The sequence below is a fragment of the Poecile atricapillus genome, chromosome 28 (genome assembly GCF_030490865.1).
Source record: "Poecile atricapillus isolate bPoeAtr1 chromosome 28, bPoeAtr1.hap1, whole genome shotgun sequence".
Taxonomy (NCBI): Eukaryota; Metazoa; Chordata; class Aves; order Passeriformes; family Paridae; genus Poecile; species Poecile atricapillus.
Genome location: NC_081276.1, coordinates 3,362,973 through 3,379,813, shown reverse-complemented (window position 1 = coordinate 3,379,813; position 16,841 = coordinate 3,362,973). Strand labels below are relative to the sequence as shown.

General features: G+C 50.7%; 1 protein-coding gene across 1 annotated transcript; it reads right to left on the bottom strand.

Moving 5' to 3' along the window:
* Positions 1-764: 764 nt before the first annotated feature.
* Positions 765-15,127, bottom strand: SIN3B (SIN3 transcription regulator family member B). The gene is made up of 19 exons (XM_058858575.1): positions 14,997-15,127; positions 14,273-14,379; positions 13,338-13,491; positions 11,978-12,241; positions 11,445-11,588; positions 11,120-11,242; positions 10,558-10,647; positions 10,192-10,310; positions 9,327-9,534; positions 8,575-8,691; positions 7,976-8,214; positions 7,302-7,485; positions 6,492-7,086; positions 5,830-5,999; positions 5,134-5,307; positions 4,752-4,844; positions 4,372-4,466; positions 3,744-3,948; positions 765-3,367 (listed from the first exon to the last, which is right to left on the bottom strand). The coding sequence occupies exons 1-19, from the start codon at positions 15,099-15,101 to the stop codon at positions 3,137-3,139; spliced, it is 3,417 nt and encodes a 1,138-aa protein (XP_058714558.1). The 5' UTR covers positions 15,102-15,127; the 3' UTR covers positions 765-3,136.
* Positions 15,128-16,841: the final 1,714 nt, after the last annotated feature.

Below are 16,841 nucleotides of genomic sequence, written 5' to 3'. Positions count from 1 at the left end.
TGGGGTTGGGAACTGGAATCAGCCTCTTCTCTCGAGCCCTGGTTGTGTTCAGGGGGTGGGATTCCCAGGGCCAGGCCTGGGCTGTGCCTCACCTCTGGCAAAGGTGCTGCTAGGAAGGAACCCCAGGCTGCAAAAAGTCACAGCCTGGCAGGACACAAATCCAGAGCTGGGAGGGACCCTCAGGGATGATCAGAGCAGCCCCTGGCCCTGCCCAGACCCCCCAAGAACCCCACCCTGAGCATCCCTGAGAGCGCTGTCCAAACGCTCCTGGAGCTCTGGCAGCCTTGGGGCCGGGCCCATTCCCTGGGGAGCCTGGGCAGTGCCAGCACCCTCGGGGGGAAGAACCTTGCCCTGAGATCCATCCCAAGCTCTGGTACAGCTCCAGCCCTTCCACTGTTTGCTTTTAAGACCTCTCTGGTGGAGCAACTGTGCCACCCCCTGGACTCCCTGCTCCAGACACGGGCCTGGGCTCCGGGAGGTTTTGGCAGCTCCCACGTGAGTGCAGCCCCAGCTCCTGCTGCGATCTCTGCTTGCAGGAAATGTATTTCCCTTTTCCATTATCGACTGCACTGCTCACACCCTCACACAGCACTTGCTGCCACACAGCTGCATCAGCACATCCTGCAGCCTGTCCAAGAACTTCAACCTTTCCACTGCATTTTTCTACAATTTAAAATTCAGTTTCAGGTAAAAGACAATCAATTCTGGGGGTAGTCACAAAGTTTAAATTAGTTGAAAAGAAACATAAAACAGTGAGAGCTACAGACTTTTAAAATCAATATTTTATTTTACTTGAATGTGCAAATAAATATAAAAAAAAACTACATTCAAGGAGCTGGCAAAGCAATTACAAGCCCAAAAGCAAAGATCCTTCAAACAAATGGAAGAACAAACTCTTGACTCAAGGTCGTGCAGATACACAGCTGAAACCCTCAGACATGAACAAGCCCCTCTCAAACCTGCCTGATCTTCCCTTCACATCCCTTGCTACTCTCAGCTTTGAGACAATAGCACTGTAAAGGGCAAAAGTCTTGCTTAATCAGTTCAGATTATAAATTAAGGTTTACAAAATAAGGATGCTTAAAAATACCTGAAGTACACTTAGAATGGGTTGATGGAACAGGACGGTGCCCAGGGGTGTTCCCACCTTGGTACACCAGGAATCAAACGCATTTTAAGCCACAAGTTGCCACCTATTTTCTAGTAAACAGTTCTCTGTATCATAAAACCATAAAATTTGGCACAATTGTCATCTCCACTGGGAGACAGCAGAGAGGTGAGCAGGACTGAGGCGTGTTTTGGTGAGCTGGCTGGAAGGGAAAGGGGGACACTGTGCTTTGCACTGGGCTTGTCCCCCTGCTCCCCCCAGCCCTTGCAGAGCCACGTGGTCTCTTATCACTGCAACGAGGGCAGGGGAAGAACCTTCAGCTCATTTCAGGAACCAAAGTTTAGCAGAGACCCAGCTGAGGAGAACACGGGCTCTTGATGAAATGTCTCTGCTGGCAGTGGTTGTGCAAGTGGCCACAAATGCCAGAGAGTGGCCTCCCTCCTTCCCTCCCACAGATTATTTTGCAAAAAAGACAAAGACTTGGGACAGTTTTCTATTAAATGTACCCCAAAGGCCAATTTTTCTACTGTCAAGTGAGACAATTGCGAAACCAAATGTCATACAGTGGAAATAACCCAGGACAAATCCTACAGGCTGCTCCTTAGGTCTGGCAGAAATCATAACCTAGAAATCAAAGCCACAAAAAGTTTGGGGGGTGGGGGGGTATTGCCCCAAAAGCCAGGGAAAAGTTGGAAGCAAAGCTGAAAGGAGGCTGGGTATGCCTCAAAATGTAATGTTTGTAATACACTCCACGGACAGTGTGCTTGCCCTTGGCCCCTGAAAATCAGGAGTGAAGTCACAATGGGGCTGCAGGACAGACACGAGTAAGTTTCCTCGATTTCTCACTAGATTAAGTCAGGTGTAGTGTTCTGCACGGATCAGGGCAGGATGTGTTGGGTTTCATGGCAAAAACAGCTTTGATAGCAGTACAGATGCTTCGGTGGAAAAGCTCATCTGGGATGGTTGTGGCTGGATCTCACTCTGCTCCTCGCAGATTTCCGTGTGTCCCTGCAAACCCAGCGCCTGTGCTGACCCAGCAGAAACAGGAGGGTCCGTGGGTCGGAGCTCAGCTCCCAGCTGTGCTCCGGGAGCTCCATCTGCCGCTGTCACCGCCGAGCTGCAGCCCCGCGGAGCGCCGGGGGCCGGCCGTGAGCAGGGAAACGCCCAGCTCCGGAGCTGCCCACCAACATGCAAAACACAAAGCCAAAAACCAGGCCAGACCTCGCAATGGACATTCCTCCCCATGGATGTTCCTCCCCATGGATGTTCCTCCCCATGGATGTTCCTCCCCATGGATATTCTGGAAGGCAGAGTGTGCAGCAGGTCCTCAACTCCCAAAGCAGCGTGGCTGGGGGATCTGGGGCTGGGCATCGCTCCCGTCCCAGCAGCACAGCTCAGGGCTCTTCCCCTCAGCTCATGCCCCAGAACACTTGCTTGATGAGGGAGCATCAGAGCCTTGAGTGCTGGCCATCCCCGTGTCAGTTTTGGCATTTTTCTCACCAGAGCACCAGGAACAAGAGTCCTTTGTTGTCTTGTTGGTTCACAGGGATAACGAAGCCCCCCTGTGCCGGGAGCTCTCGGCCCCGCTGGCACTCCCAGGGTAGAGTGAAGAGTTCTGCAGGCTCCAAGACGGCACAAAGTCAGGAAGATAGGGAGTATTAAACCCTTCAAAGTGGAAGCAGCTGCCAGCATCTGCTCAAACACCAGCCCAGCTCCACCTCTCCAACAAAGCCACTAGTGGTAGTTCACCCCCTCACTGAGCTGGTCAGCAGTGGCCTAAAGCCAGGAAACTACTGAAAAGTGTGTGGCAATGCCAAGAGCCCCCTTCCCATAAAAGCTTTTAAAAGTCTCTTCATGATGGCTGGAGGATTACACTGCAAGGAGACAAGTCTATGCCATATGGAAAATACATGATAATCCAAAGTAAAATGCTGTTTGGATAAATATCATTAATACATACATTGCATTCCCACCACTATTGTCATAGTAAATGTGCTTCACCAGCAAAGCTCTGCCTCGTCTGGGTGCTCAGGGTGAAGCGGGACGGCGGCTGTACTGGACTCTGTATCTGTTCACTGGCACCCCGTGGACATTCACTGTCTCACAGGTGGTTTTGCAGGGCACCATCTCCTCATCCTCATCCCCCATCAGCCAGTCTTGAACCACATCCACGGCCTCCATGGACACGTTCTCCTCCAGCCACCGGTTGTGCCACTCCTCGAACTGCTGGTGATGCTTGAGCAGCACCACGGGCTGGACCTGGGAGCAGGGCAGTAAAGATCACTGAGAGGTTCCTGGGGGAAAAGCCAAAGGCCTCAGCTCTACCTGAGATGTGCAATGCTTTGGGAACAACACAAACGGAAACAGGAAACCGCAGATCTGCGTTTAACCATCCCTATTTCCTAATGTCTGCCACTCCCACTTCAAATTTGCATGTAAAGAAAAGGCTGTTAAAATAATCCAAACTACAGAGCATTTACCAGATCTCCTCCATGTTACACCCAACACAGAGTAGTAACTTCTGGGTGTAGCTTGCAGGAATTCAGCCACAAGAGTTATCGGTACTTGCGCTTTGGCTTCCACCCCCAACCTCTGCTACTGCCTGGGCTGCAAAGGGAGCAAAAGGGAGATGTACCTGCTTGGCTCTGCAGAGAGCTCCCCTCCTGTACATGTAATCCTCAGAGTTCATGATGAACATCATCTTGTGGGTGTTGAGCTTGAAGCGACAGTCGACATTGCAGGCGCTCTCCACCCCGATCAGCCGCTTCCAGGAGCTCTTCACCTCGCTGCGCAGGGCCCTCACCTGCTTGCACTGCCACTTGCGAAACTTCTTCAGGTTTCTGGAGCAAAACAAGGATGACAAAGCATGTGTCACACCTGGTGAACTGCTCTCCTCAGCTCAGACAGGGCTCACGGCACGTGTATGGAACTTGTATTTGCACATTTCGTTTTTCAGGCTCTCTCCGGGATCTTCCTCCATATCCTCTGACAAACATTTAGTGAAATGGGAACAAAGTAGACCCAGAAGTCCCATCCAGAATCCATCCTGCTCCATTCCAAACACAGTTCCATGAACAAACCTCAGTGCTGTGGTCACAAATTTCTCTTTCAGCATTTCCATGCAGCTCACTGGCCTGGAACAGCCCCTCAAAGGTGACTGCACTTCCCTGGGGCTGGCACATCACCCAAATCCACCGGCACCCGTGCAGGGAGGAGGCAGCAGCAGCTGCTGCAGGTGTGGCTCAGGGCAGGGAGCAGCTCACCTCTGCAGAAAGACCGGTTTCAGGAGGAAGCCATCGTTCTGGTTGTTGGGAGCTCCTTCCACCCCAACGTACTGCTCCATGTAGTTCGCCAGGTGCTACACAAGGGAAACCAACTCCAGTGAGATTTCACTGCATGAGGACAAACATCACTGCAAAGAACCTGTTTATTTCCAAACTGTTCATTCTGAGGCTGATATATGTTGAAACTCTTGCTAATGCACCATTTCTGTCAATGGCCACAGCCCCACATGTCATCTGCCCACCTCCCAGGCAAACCTGTCCTCCTGGCAAAGCCTCAGAGTTTGGAACAAGAAAGCAGGGAAAGCATTCTTAGACATCTGCTTTGTGGTACACAGATTCCATGGTCACTGTGGTATTACCTGGACCTCCACAGGATCTTCTGTCTGGGTCTCTTCTGTATCCAGCAGCTCTATGGTCATGATCACCTGTCCTTTCCTCTGGAGAAACATCACCTGTGATAAAGTTACAGAAAATACTTGCCACAGGGGCTCACAATAAAAAGCTGAATATTCACAAGTCATGTGGATGACAAATAGAAGCTAGGAGAGAAGCAGCAGGGTTTTTCAGTGAGCCACAACAACCCCTCACTGCCTGTGCTCTGATTTTGGTACCTTCTCTCCACATTGCTCACTCTCTCACCTTGGAGCTTCCAAACCCACTTTTCCCAGGTGAAGTGACACCTGGGAGATTTTCTGAAGTTTTTCAGTGATTTTGTGAACTTCCCTGGCAGCAAGGTCTTACCTTGAAGCAGTTCTCATCTGCCATGCACCGTTCAGCCTTCCACTGGTAGCTGGTCTCCTTTGCTGCCCGGACACAGCGGGATGACAAATTACCCCCAGCAGCTCCTCGCTTCCTCTCGTTCAGGTAGAGCTCAACCACCTTCAAGCAGATGTCATCGCTCACTAGATGGTGAAGCTTCCATTAAAAAAGGGGGAATTCAGTCAGCAAGCCTGGGCCACAAGAGTTAACTCCAGTGTGCCATGAAAGGAGTATAAAACTCAGCATGGCACCACACTCAGCTGAAGCAGCAAACTCCAGAGACTTCCCACAATTCACTCTCTTTTTCATGACTTTGCAATGAAAGGAACAGAGGAGACTGAGGGGCTGATGTGCCTTAACTAGAAAACTACAGCTGGACAGATTTGAGCAAGAAGGACCAGACATCTTTGTGTTGCCTCACATGTATTTTGAGTATGGCAGAATTTTGAAAAAACTGGAATTCAAAAAGCCTTGGGAAAGGCCAGAAAGAGTAAATCCCCTAAGGTGGCCCCCATATGGAAGCTGAATTCTCTCATTACATTTCTGCTGGGGCATTTCCTTGTCAGACAGACCTTTTGTCTGAAGTTGCTCTGAGCTCAGTGCCCCGTTGCTCTGCAGGGCACTGGGGAAGCCTGGCTGTGTGTGAGGGGTGATGAGCAGCCCCAGCCCAGCCCTCACCTGGCGCACGATGTTCTGCACCAGCTTGTCCATGGTGAAGCCGATGTAGGCGTGGATGGTGAACATCTCCCTCAGGGTGTCCTCGTACTGCGTGGGGTCGATGTTCCCGTCCAGCAGGCTCCTCACCATGTCCAGGAAGGCTGGGTAGTATTCCTCCAGCTCCACCTCACCTGGCCAGGGGAAAGGGCACTCATTTAACACACAGAACAGGCAGAGTGAAATCAGTCAGTGAAAGAGGCAGCGCTGCTCAAGAACCACAACATCCGGTGTGGAGAATATGTCCTAACAGGCAGCTCCCTGCCAGGTGTCCTGACAGGCTGGGAATGTTTCCCTCATGCACCTCCAGGACTGCCCTGGGCAGTAACTATTTCTTTAGTTACTAAAGTAACTTAGTGGGGCTGTTTACACTGTAAATCAAAGTAACAGATTTCTGCAATGAGGCACCTGAGCACAGTGGGCTGGCAGGAAATCTCTGCCAAGCAGCCTGTGACACGCTGACTGTCCTGCTGAAGGAGCTGTGGCCACAACTCACCAATACAGCAGAGGATTGCACCTCCACATCCCTCACAGAGCTGCCTGCTGGCCCCAGTGACTCAGACACACACAGTGGAGCACTGGCACCCAGGGCATTAAGAATGAACTAAGCCCTGCGTTGTTCTTACTTGGTTGCTTCAGTCTTAGCTCCATGGCTGGATCATTAGTTTTTTCTTTCCTCCCTTCACAGAGGAGCTTCTCTCTCTCCTTCTCAGTTCGATATTCCAGAAGCTGCTTCTGGGCCTGGCGATAAATCTTTAGGAGCCTGGAGCACAGAGTCTGGTGAAGGCGCAGGAAGAAATACCAATTATTATTGACAAAGAAGAGGCTGTAAACATCATCCAGGGTATTGTGGGGCTCAGCAGCTGTAACATCACAGAAAGTTGCTTTGGTCTCCAAAGGACTGCTTGGAGGCCCAGGCACGTGTTTTTTCCGCAGCTCAGGAGTATCCAGATTCTGCCCCTGGTGGTTTTCTCTGTCGTCATCGGTTGATTCCTCAGAAATGTTGTGTTCAGGTGGCTGAGAGAAAAACAGCTCAGGTATGAAGTGATGCACAATCTGCCTGATGGTTGCCTGATCCTCCTTCTGGATGGTGGGCTGCCTCTTCACATAATAGCTGATAAGAGATGCTGCATCTTCCAAAATCTGCTTGTCTTCATAGATGAAGATAAGATGAGGCTCGTTCGTGGATGAACTCCTCCCCTCCGAATGCTGCTCCTGATGCTGTAATCAAGAGACAAACAGATAAAGATCCTTCCAATCCATGCTCAAGAGCCATTCCTGCCAGGAGGAATAAGCCACTATTAACACTGTGCTTGGGACAGCTGTTTTTGACCCGATTTCCAACCACTTCCACACAGTCCCAGGTGCTGTGGGCACATCTGGCTCACACTGCCAAGGGAGGGAATGGAGGAGGGGTCATTCCCTGTCATGCCCACCTCATCATAAACACTCTCAATTTCATTCAGCAAGCTCTTGGAGCGCAGAGCTTTGGTGTCATTCTGCTTGAAGTTGACGGCCTGGTGGTCCAGGGATTTCAAATAGGCCTTCTCATACTGCTCCCTCCAAATCTTGTTGAAGCCCTGCTGGGCCTCCCTCCATTCTTCCTCTTTTGCTTTCAATCTGCATAAATGAACAGTCTATGTCAGTTCAGAGAGACAGGCACAGAAACACACCCAAAACATTTTAATGTAGCCAACTGTGGAGCAGTAAGAAGTTGTCAGTGGAAAACTGGGATTCCTGGAAACAATAAATAAATTTGAGAAAACATCACAAGTGATGATGAGTTGAAACAACACCTATAGAATCACAAAACCATTTAGGCTGGAAAAGACCTCTGAGACCATCAAGTCCTTTGACCAATCACTGCTTTGTCAATCAGACCAGAGCACCAAGTGCCATGTCCAGTTGTTTTTTGAGCACCTCCAGGGATTGGGGACCTCCCTGGGCACCCCCTTCTGTGCCCTTTCTGTTTAACAACCCTTTCTGTGAAGAAATTCCCCCTGATGTCCAACCAGAAGTTCCAGCAGTGCAGCCTGAGGCTATGTCCTCTTGTTCATTGTTTAAAAATCCTTTTTCAGCTTCTTAAAGAACACAGCACAACGGGAATTACCTCTTAAGAACCACAGGGACAGCAGTGACTGGGTTTTTCTTCAGACTCTCGATGATCTCTGGAGCTTTGTCACCGTAGATGCGATAGATGGCCCGGCGCTGGATCACTTCTGAGGTTCCTCCCAAACAATCATCCAGGCGAAACTTCTCCTGGTCCTCCTGGGTCAGGCGGGACAGCTTTTTCTGCACACTCTCCAGCACACGGATTGTGGCTAAATTGGTCTCCAGGACAACATCCAGCTGTTGAGAGTTCCCAGAAAACAGTGTCAGACCAGGCAGAGCAGGAACACAGAGAGCAGCAGCAGCAGCCCAGGTTTGTGGAAGGTGCTCCACAGGGTTCCACAGGTTCCACAGGGTGGAGCCAGGAAGCAGCAGGAAGGTTTTTACTAGAAAATAGAGCTCTGCCAGCTCTCCCAAAGGTCACATGCAATTTAGAACTGGACTCATGCCTAGGAAGAACTATTACACTCAACAACACACAAACTCCATCTCAAACCAACAACCAACAGAACTCTGAGGAACTGGCCACTAATTAATTCAGCAAAACCCAGAGGTTTTGCTTTCTGAGGGAGCAGAAAGGGAGCTCAGCAGCAGAGGTACCTCAAAGCGTTCGTCCTCACAGCGGTGCAGCTGCTCCTCATACGGAGTCTTCTTGGAGCTGACAAAAGTGGAGTCTTCAGACCAGGATGGAAACGAAACCCAGGTATCATTTAACACCTGCAACAGTGCAGATACATGACATTGAGCAGGGCCTTGTGAGCCCAGAGTTGTTCTCATGGGGCTTTCTCTCTTTTCTTTTTGCATAGTCCTTCCCTGAGGTTCTGTAGGACATTCCAGACCTAATTCCCAGGTCACAGCTTCCTAGATTTGAGGTCTGTGTGGAACTGCCAGGGCCCTGCTCAGAAAACTCAATAACACCTTCCCTATCACCTCACAAACCGAGATGACTCTGCAGTGATCAGCAGCTGTAAATAAAGGAGACAGAACTCCCCACAACAGTGGGAATGGTGCCTCAGGCACATTCCTAACCCTCACAGGGCTCTTCCAGAGAAAAATTGTTCCTAAAGGCTATACTGGCCCTGCCGCTAATACATTAATTTCAGGATATTAAATATTCTTTTCTGTCTATAGGAATAAATTTCTGTCTGCATGCAGTCTCAAAAGGTATTAGAGATGTGATTTGAGATGGGTTTAGATAAAATTAGTGAAATGTGGGTATTATTTCAATAAATTGGCTGAATAAATTGAATTAGCACTGAAAAGGGGACTCCACATGCAGCAGCTATGGCACAAACTGCCCCACTCCAATTTTGGTCTGTGTTCAGGGATTGAACAGCCTGATCCCAGAGTACCTCCTTGCAAATGGCTGTTCTCCCACTGCACTTTGGCTGCTGGTAGGTTTTTGGGAGAGCCCTGTAACTGGATCCGATGCGTTTGCAGGAAGCGTAATCGATTTCCCGGCTCATTCCATCCCCGGAGCGGTCGCTCAGCGGAGAAGCAAAGGAAAGCTCTTTCACCCCAAGGAAGGACTTGAACTGTGCAAAGAGTTCTGGGAATTTCCTTCAAAAACACAAGTATTTTGTTATTTCACTGTGACAGTTTTAGGGTGGTTAATGAGTGTCTTAAAAAGGAGGTGGAAATATCTAAATAAACTCAGCATTGCAGGGAGAAATCTTTCACCAACATCTAACCTCCGTTATCATTCTCTCTGTATTGCTTTAGGGCTTTTTTTTTTTTACTTAAGGTAGGAAAATTATTTCCCTTCAACACATAAACACTCCCCTTAAGTGCCTGAGGAGAAACTGATCCTTGCCATTTGACTCTCCCTCTGCTGTTGCAAGCCAAACAGCTCAGGAGGCTCACAGCAGAGCTGGAGCTATTTACCCTTCTCACAGCCCTGTTCTCAGATTTCATGTTCATGCCTTTATTACACTTTGAGATATTAAACAGGGAGTGTGAACAGACAGGAAAATATCTACCTCACAATACTCATTAAGAGCTGTATTAATAAAGGTTTATTTACATTAAAGATAAATTTAAAAGTTCAGGTTTTATCACTCCTCATTTTGGATTAATCTTCAATTTCTTGCAGTCTACTCAGGACATACTTCTAAATTAAATCCAAAACTTCTGTAACAAAGTTCACAATGTGCTCAAAAAATAGCAGAGTAGGGCCTACAAAATACCACAGGGCAGAGAGGTAAGTTAGTAACTTACCCCAAAAAGGGTGTAACAAGCTGGAGCAACTCAGAGCCAGAGACCAACTCCTGGTTGAAGAGAGCAATACAACGCAGAAAATTTTCATAGACCTCTTGACTCTTAAGCACCCTGCGCACCTGCAGCAGTTTGGAGAGATGATCACAGCACCTGAATGTCACTTGTATTTAGAAAATTATTCATTATCAGTCTATTAATCTTCCAAACCCACCCGTTTTAATTTTTGTCGGTCTTTCTCTACCACTTGGAAAGTCAGGGAATGTCTTCAGTGCTGACACACAAATTGTACAGAACACCAACCAATTAACAACCACGTTAAAAGCTGAAGATATGTCCACAGAATGTGAGAAAAGGACAAATACTGACCTTGTCAAAGAAGGAAAACTCTTGCAGTGTCCCGTATTTCCCCACTGTCGCCACTGACAGATCTTTGGTACCTCGCAGCTTCATTTTCTTCTGTTAAAAGAACAAGCAGTTACATTTAAAATGTTGTGACTCAAATGCCATCAAATTCCACTCTGGTGACACAGAACAGCTCCCTGCAAAGGCTGAGACCCTGTATTTCCCCAGCAGTGATCTGGAATTGCTGTGTCACGTCCTCACAGCAATCGCTGTCAAATGTCTCCCAGCTAAGAAGAAACAACAAAAAAAGAGAATCACTTGAGATTCTGCATAGAAGCAATAAATTTTCCCCTTCCAGGGCCAATATTTAGTACAGAAGGTTGTGATATTTAGTATCAAACATGTTACCACACACATTTGAGCATGCATTAAAAATTCCCTGTTTCTACAGTAATTAAAATAACTCGAAATTTTGTTCTCATACACCTACATACATCAAAGACACTACTCATTACACCTTTATCTCAGCAATTACTAAAAACAAGTAATAGGAGGTGATTCTAAGTTTTTACTTGCTGAAAGATACCTTTGCTGGGCCAGAAACAGGACGCAGCAGCAGCGGCCTGGATCGCTTCTTGCTGTGCTCCAGATTCTTCTCATGCTCAGTTTTCTGGACACTGTTCACCTCACATGGTCCATTTCCTGTGAACTGAAGTAAATAAACAATGATTTCAACATTCTCCTCTCAAATAAAGAATCCTAACAGGACACAGAGCGTGTGGTTAAGTCACCTGTTCTGAGAAAATCCAAACAATGAAGAGGAGCAATGTTTGGCTGTATGATTTTCCATGTTTCGCACATTCTACATGCAGACAGAGCATTCAATATCCTGCTCTGCTCTCAGCACCTACCAAAGACCTTTTTGCCTCCGGGAGGAACTGTCCAAACTCCGAGAGCAGATCCTCCTGTCCCCGGAACAGATTGGCCACTTCAGTGAACACTTCCTCCTCTGACATGCCCCGGAAGGGTCGGCCCTTGGTGTTCAGCTGCTCTTTCTGAAAAGATACACACAGCTGTTCAACAGAGTCAAAAAGTACCTCACTCTGCCAGAAAACTCATCCTGAGCCAGAAACACCAATGCCACCGAATTTGAAAGGACTCTGAGCCAGCCCCAGGTTCTTACAGGGCCTCCTTTCACACACAGGATCACAAAAGCAGCTGAAGGTGAGTAAAGACAGGTCTGACTACAGCCTCTTTAGACCCTGCAAAGTTCCACAACTTTCACACTTTCTGTCATTTCCTGTGAACATCTATAAGGCAGCAGTTGGATAAAGACAAGTCCTTGGGAACTCTAAGTTTGTTCATTAGGCAGAGATTAAATTTAACAACCATGACTCCAACAGCTCCAGTGCCAACCCATAGCCTCTTCCACAAAAGACTTTACCTGGTAAGTGTGAAGGATTTCTAGAAAGGATCTGTAAATCTCTGGATGGTCAAGGAAACGTGTTTTGATCTTATTCACGTAACTGATGGCATTATTGAACTCCACGGAATCAGATTCCAAGGGAATTTGGGATTTATCTTCTTTGTAGGGAAGCTGCTGCCGGAACTCCTCGGAGCAGTCACTGTGGTTGTGGGAGTTCTCCTGGGAGTAGTGCAAGACCAGCCCACTGCCAGGGAGCGCGCTGGGAACGGGCTCTGGGGGCACCTGGGGGCACAGGACACACGAGATGTGTTGGAAAAGGATCAGGGACCAGCTCAACAACAACCCAGCAGAAGTGCTGGCAAGTTCTCCAGCTAAAAAATATTGCCACAGGAAGAAAAACATATTTCAGTCACCAGTCAATTTCCCTACCTGGTTTATTAACTCCAAAAGTTAAAATGATCCCTGAAGTTCTCCCTGGTGTAGGAACCACTTGGCTTGTGGCTGTCACAGCCTTATTGGCCTCACCTGAGAGTCTGCAGCAAACACCCCCACTGCAGCTTCTGCTACCACTGGTTATTGCTGAGGAACTGCCAGTTTTAGGGGCATATTAAACATAAGGACCTTACAGGTGCTAATTCTTAAGCACCAGAGAGATCTGAGAGAGCTGAGATTTAAAAGTTAGTTCCTGCTGCTAACTGGAGTTAAACCACAAGTTTATCAGCAGAATTCAGTTTATGGCTCTATTTCAGCTCCACAACCACACAAGAACAAAAAACAAGCAGGAGCAACATCCATCTGTATCCCAGCAAGTGTGTTTCACACCAACAGCACCTGATGGGGATTCCATGATCTTAAAGACCTTTCCCAATGTAACCAACTCAATGATTTCACAGTTCTGTGTACTTTTGCCTGTTGCCTAAACAAGTTTCCTGGTTTCTCAGTGGAAGACTAGAAGTGCAATTCTTCCAGAATCACCCCTTGAAATTTGCCACTGCCCACAACCCATATTGGGAACCCATTTAACAATATCAGGCCAATTACAATTTCAGTTTCCAAACATGACTGAAATATTTGGTGCTAAAGTGGTGCTTCCATGCAGAATCATCATTCCTGTGTAAGTCAAACTACCTGGTTTGAGAATAAATCAGGGGTTGGAACTAGGTGATCTTTAAGGTCCCTTCCAATCCAAAGCACTCTATGATTCTTTGAATAAACATTTAAAAATTTAAATTTAAATTACACCCATTTTCCCAGGCTTTGAAAACCATCTAAAAATATCAGCAAGGTGTTGACATAAATCTCCACAGTCTAAACTGTGCAGACGTGTCCAGTGACACATGGAACAGTTTATTTAGAGAATAAGAGCTCTGTGACCTACCTGACTATTCAAAGGTGACTGTATACTTAACTTCCCGTTCTTTGGAATTTCTATCCTGTAGCCCAGAGGAAGAAATGCATTGAATCCTACAATGAGGTCAGGATGCTCATGGAAAAGCTGAGAAACACGTCGGATGACTCCAGGTGTGTCAATGCTAAAATTGAGAGGGGTTTGTTACTTTTATCCAAATCAGAAACACAAGCCCAAAATATGCCAGAGAAACGTGAAGTATCTGGTAACTTAGGGGTGCAATTCTTTAAAAAAAAAAAAAAAAAATTAGCCCAATTAGAGGGAATGACCACATGGATAATAATCCCAGCCTCGCCCTGGGAATGTTATCCAGGGAGAGATGAGTGTGCAGGTTGGCAAAGGGGCAGGACAGCCACCACCTCTCCAGGGCTGGCAGCTCACAGGTTCTGCTCAGGCTGCTTCACTGATTTCCAAGATCTGCATTTCACAGTGGACAGTAAAAGCAGATTTGCCTTCTCCTGTGGATTTCACCTCTAGAAAATGATGGGATGGGCAGAAGTACTCAAAATTTACATGACTGCACCACTGGGGGACAGGACAGTGAATGAGCAGAGGGGGAATGATGGGGTGAAGGCTGGGAGCTCTGCACAGTCAAAGAGGCCCCACAAAGGCTGAGACCTGAGGGAACAGCTGGAGCTGTGCCAGGGCTTGGGATGGATCTCAGGGCAAGGTTCTTCCCCCCGAGGGTGCTGGCACTGCCCAGGCTCCCCAGGGAATGGGCCCGGCCCCAAGGCTGCCAGAGCTCCAGGAGCGTTTGGACAGCGCTCTCAGGGATGCTCAGGGTGGGGTTCTTGGGGGGTCTGGGCAGGGCCAGGGGCTGCACTGATCATCCCTGAGGGATCCTTCCAGCTCAGGATATTGCAGGATTCTGTGAAAGGCTGAGGAGTGCAGAACCTGGGCTTTACCTCTGGCTCTTGAACTCCTTCATGATCTCCAGGAAGCCATTGTAGGTGGCAGGGTCGCTGCCAAAGCGAATCTTCACCTGGTCCAGGTAGGAAAGTGCATCCTCCACCTGTGGGGTGAGAACACGGTGAGGCCAGGGAACACACCCGGGAGCCCCCCAGAATTGGGGCGGGGGCACCTCAAGACACTGTAGGGGTTGGGAACCGGCCCCGGGGGAGCCCCGCAGCAGCGGGGAAAGGCGCTCGGTACCGGGTGAGGAGCCGGAGGAGGGCAGGCCCCGGTGGGCTTCCCCTGCTGGGGGGTGTCAAGGCACGGAGGGGGCCACGGTACCGGGGAGCCGGGAACTGGTCCCTGGGGAGGATGACCGCGGTACCAGAGAGGAACAGCAGGATCAGGGAGAGGGGCACAGCCCAGGGGACGGGGAAAGAAGCCCGGGGAGCCCGCACGGTACCGGGGGAACGGGACCCGGCCCCAGGGGACCCCACGGAACCAGCGAAGGAGGGCGGGGAAGCCCCCGGCGCGAGGGGGACAAGCCCCGGGACACCCCCCGATACCGGTGGCTGAGGGACAAGCCCCGGGGGACGAGTTCGGCACCGCGGCCGGGACAGGGCAGGTCACGGCGGGGGCGGGCGGGGCCATCCCGGGGGGGCGAGGAGCGGCCCTTCGCGGGGGCGGGGAGGGTGGGGAAAGGGAGATCGCGGCCGCCGGGGCGGTCCCCGCACTCACGTGCACCGGCAGCTTCTCGTGCGGCGCGGCCCGGCCGCCGCCGCCGCCCCAGCGCGGGGCGCTGCCCCCGCCGGCCCCGCGGCCGCCGCCGCCCCCCGCCGCCATGTTGGAATCGGGCGGGCGAGCGCGGCCCCGGCGGCGCGCGCGGCCGCTACGTCAGCGCGCACGGCCCAGGCCACGCCCCCGAGGCGAGGCCCGCCCCCGCTGCGCCTCCACCCTCTGGTTGGCCACGCCCCCTATGGGACACGCCTCCGTACCGCCCACTCGTGTGGCCACGCCCATATCCCGCTAGGCCACGCCTCCAATCGTGACAAGCCACGCCCCCCGGGCCGCTTCCGGCCGTTCGAGCGCCATGGCGGGAGCAGCGCCTCAGGGAGCGCCGGGGCCGCAGCGGGGCTGAGGGGGAGCAGCGCCTCAGGGAGCGCCGGGGCCGCAGCGGGGCTGAGGGGGAGCGGCGCCTCAGGGAGCGCCGGGGCCGCAGCGGGGCTGAGGGGGACCGGCGCCTCAGGGAGCTCCGGGGCCGCAGCGGGGCTGAGGGGGAGCGGCGCCTCAGGGAGCTCCGGGGCCTGAGCGGGCCTGAGGGGGAGCGGCGCCTCAGGGAGCGCCGGGGCCGCAGCGGGGCTGAGGGGGAGCGGCGCCTCAGGGAGCTCCGGGGCCGCAGCGGGGCTGAGGGGGAGCGGCGCCTCAGGGAGCGCCGGGGCCGCAGCGGGGCTGAGGGGGAGCGGCGCCTGCGGGGCTGGAGGAGCCCGAGGGGGCTGCGGGATCCCAGGCAGTCTGAAGGAGCTGGGGCCTGAGAACTGGAATTGCCGGGGCTGGAGGAACGGCGTCTGGTGCTGCGGGGCTGAGGGAGCCGGGGGGGTTGGAGGGGTTCAGACGGGGCTGGTGGGGCCCGAGGGGAGCTTGAGGAACGAGGCTGGGGGGAGCCCCAGGGGCTGTGGAGGAGCCGGGGTTGGAAGAGCCATGGGAGGTTTGAGGGAGCCCTTCACTGGTGTGCACTGAGCTCAAGGGTTGCTCTGGGGTAGCTGGATAAATGTGAGCTTTGCTATGCCACCTCCCCCAGCCGTCCCTGTCAGCAGGCAATTTGAACTCTGTAAAACCCAGTTACAAGAGCAAGGAAGAGAGAGGGGGGGGGAAAAAAGCCATGCGGCATGTTTTTCCTTAAAGCATTACCGATGATCTGCATAATAGAAACATGCAGGATTCTTCCTTGCTTTGCCTTTAAACTTGCTGCTGGTATTTGAACCCAGGATACTTTTCTCTATATTGTGCTGAAATATTCCAGCTGTTTGCAGTTTCCAGGCAGGATGCTCACACACTGCCTCTGGATTTGGTATTCCATCCCCTCTTCTGATTCTTGCACAAACTGCTGCCCTGTGACCTGTTTCCCTTCTGACAACATGAAGGATTAAATTAATACAGACCTTTTCTTTCACAGTTACTCACTGCTTTCAACATTCCAGACTGTGGTGGATTGATTCAGTGCCCCAGCATACAAGTATTTATCATCTTTGGAGAAGCAGGCACTGCAAAGGCCTTTTAGGAGAGATGTGGGCTGAAAATGGACGGTTGGCATTAGATTGTTATGCTGGTAAATACAGGGTGAAGTGGAGATGTTTTTAGAGTTTTCAGTGGTTATTCAGTGCTTAAGAATAGAGAAAATAAATAAAAGATTTTTACAGGAGTATGCTGGAAGGGTGGTGGGAGCCAAATACAGCTCCTAGGTTATGAAGCACTCATAGGTGTACAGGAAGGAGCCTTGTAGGACAGAGTAAAGCTCTTTATTCCACCTGTGGAAAGGAGTAGCTCAGACATATCCTTGGTGTCTTGTCAGGTGAAAGAAAATTA

Excerpts from the sequence above, each read along its gene's own strand:
- SIN3B (XM_058858575.1), bottom strand. The coding sequence starts at position 15,101 with ATGGCGGCGGGGGGCGGCGGCGGCCGCGGGGCCGGCGGGGGCAGCGCC. Across the intron at positions 5,308-5,829 it reads TGCAGAACATCGTGCGCCAG|CTTCACCATCTAGTGAGCGA; the intron begins GTGAGGGCTGGG and ends TTTTAATGGAAG. Across the intron at positions 3,368-3,743 it reads CTCTCTGCAGAGCCAAGCAG|GTCCAGCCCGTGGTGCTGCT; the intron begins GTACATCTCCCT and ends CCCTGCTCCCAG.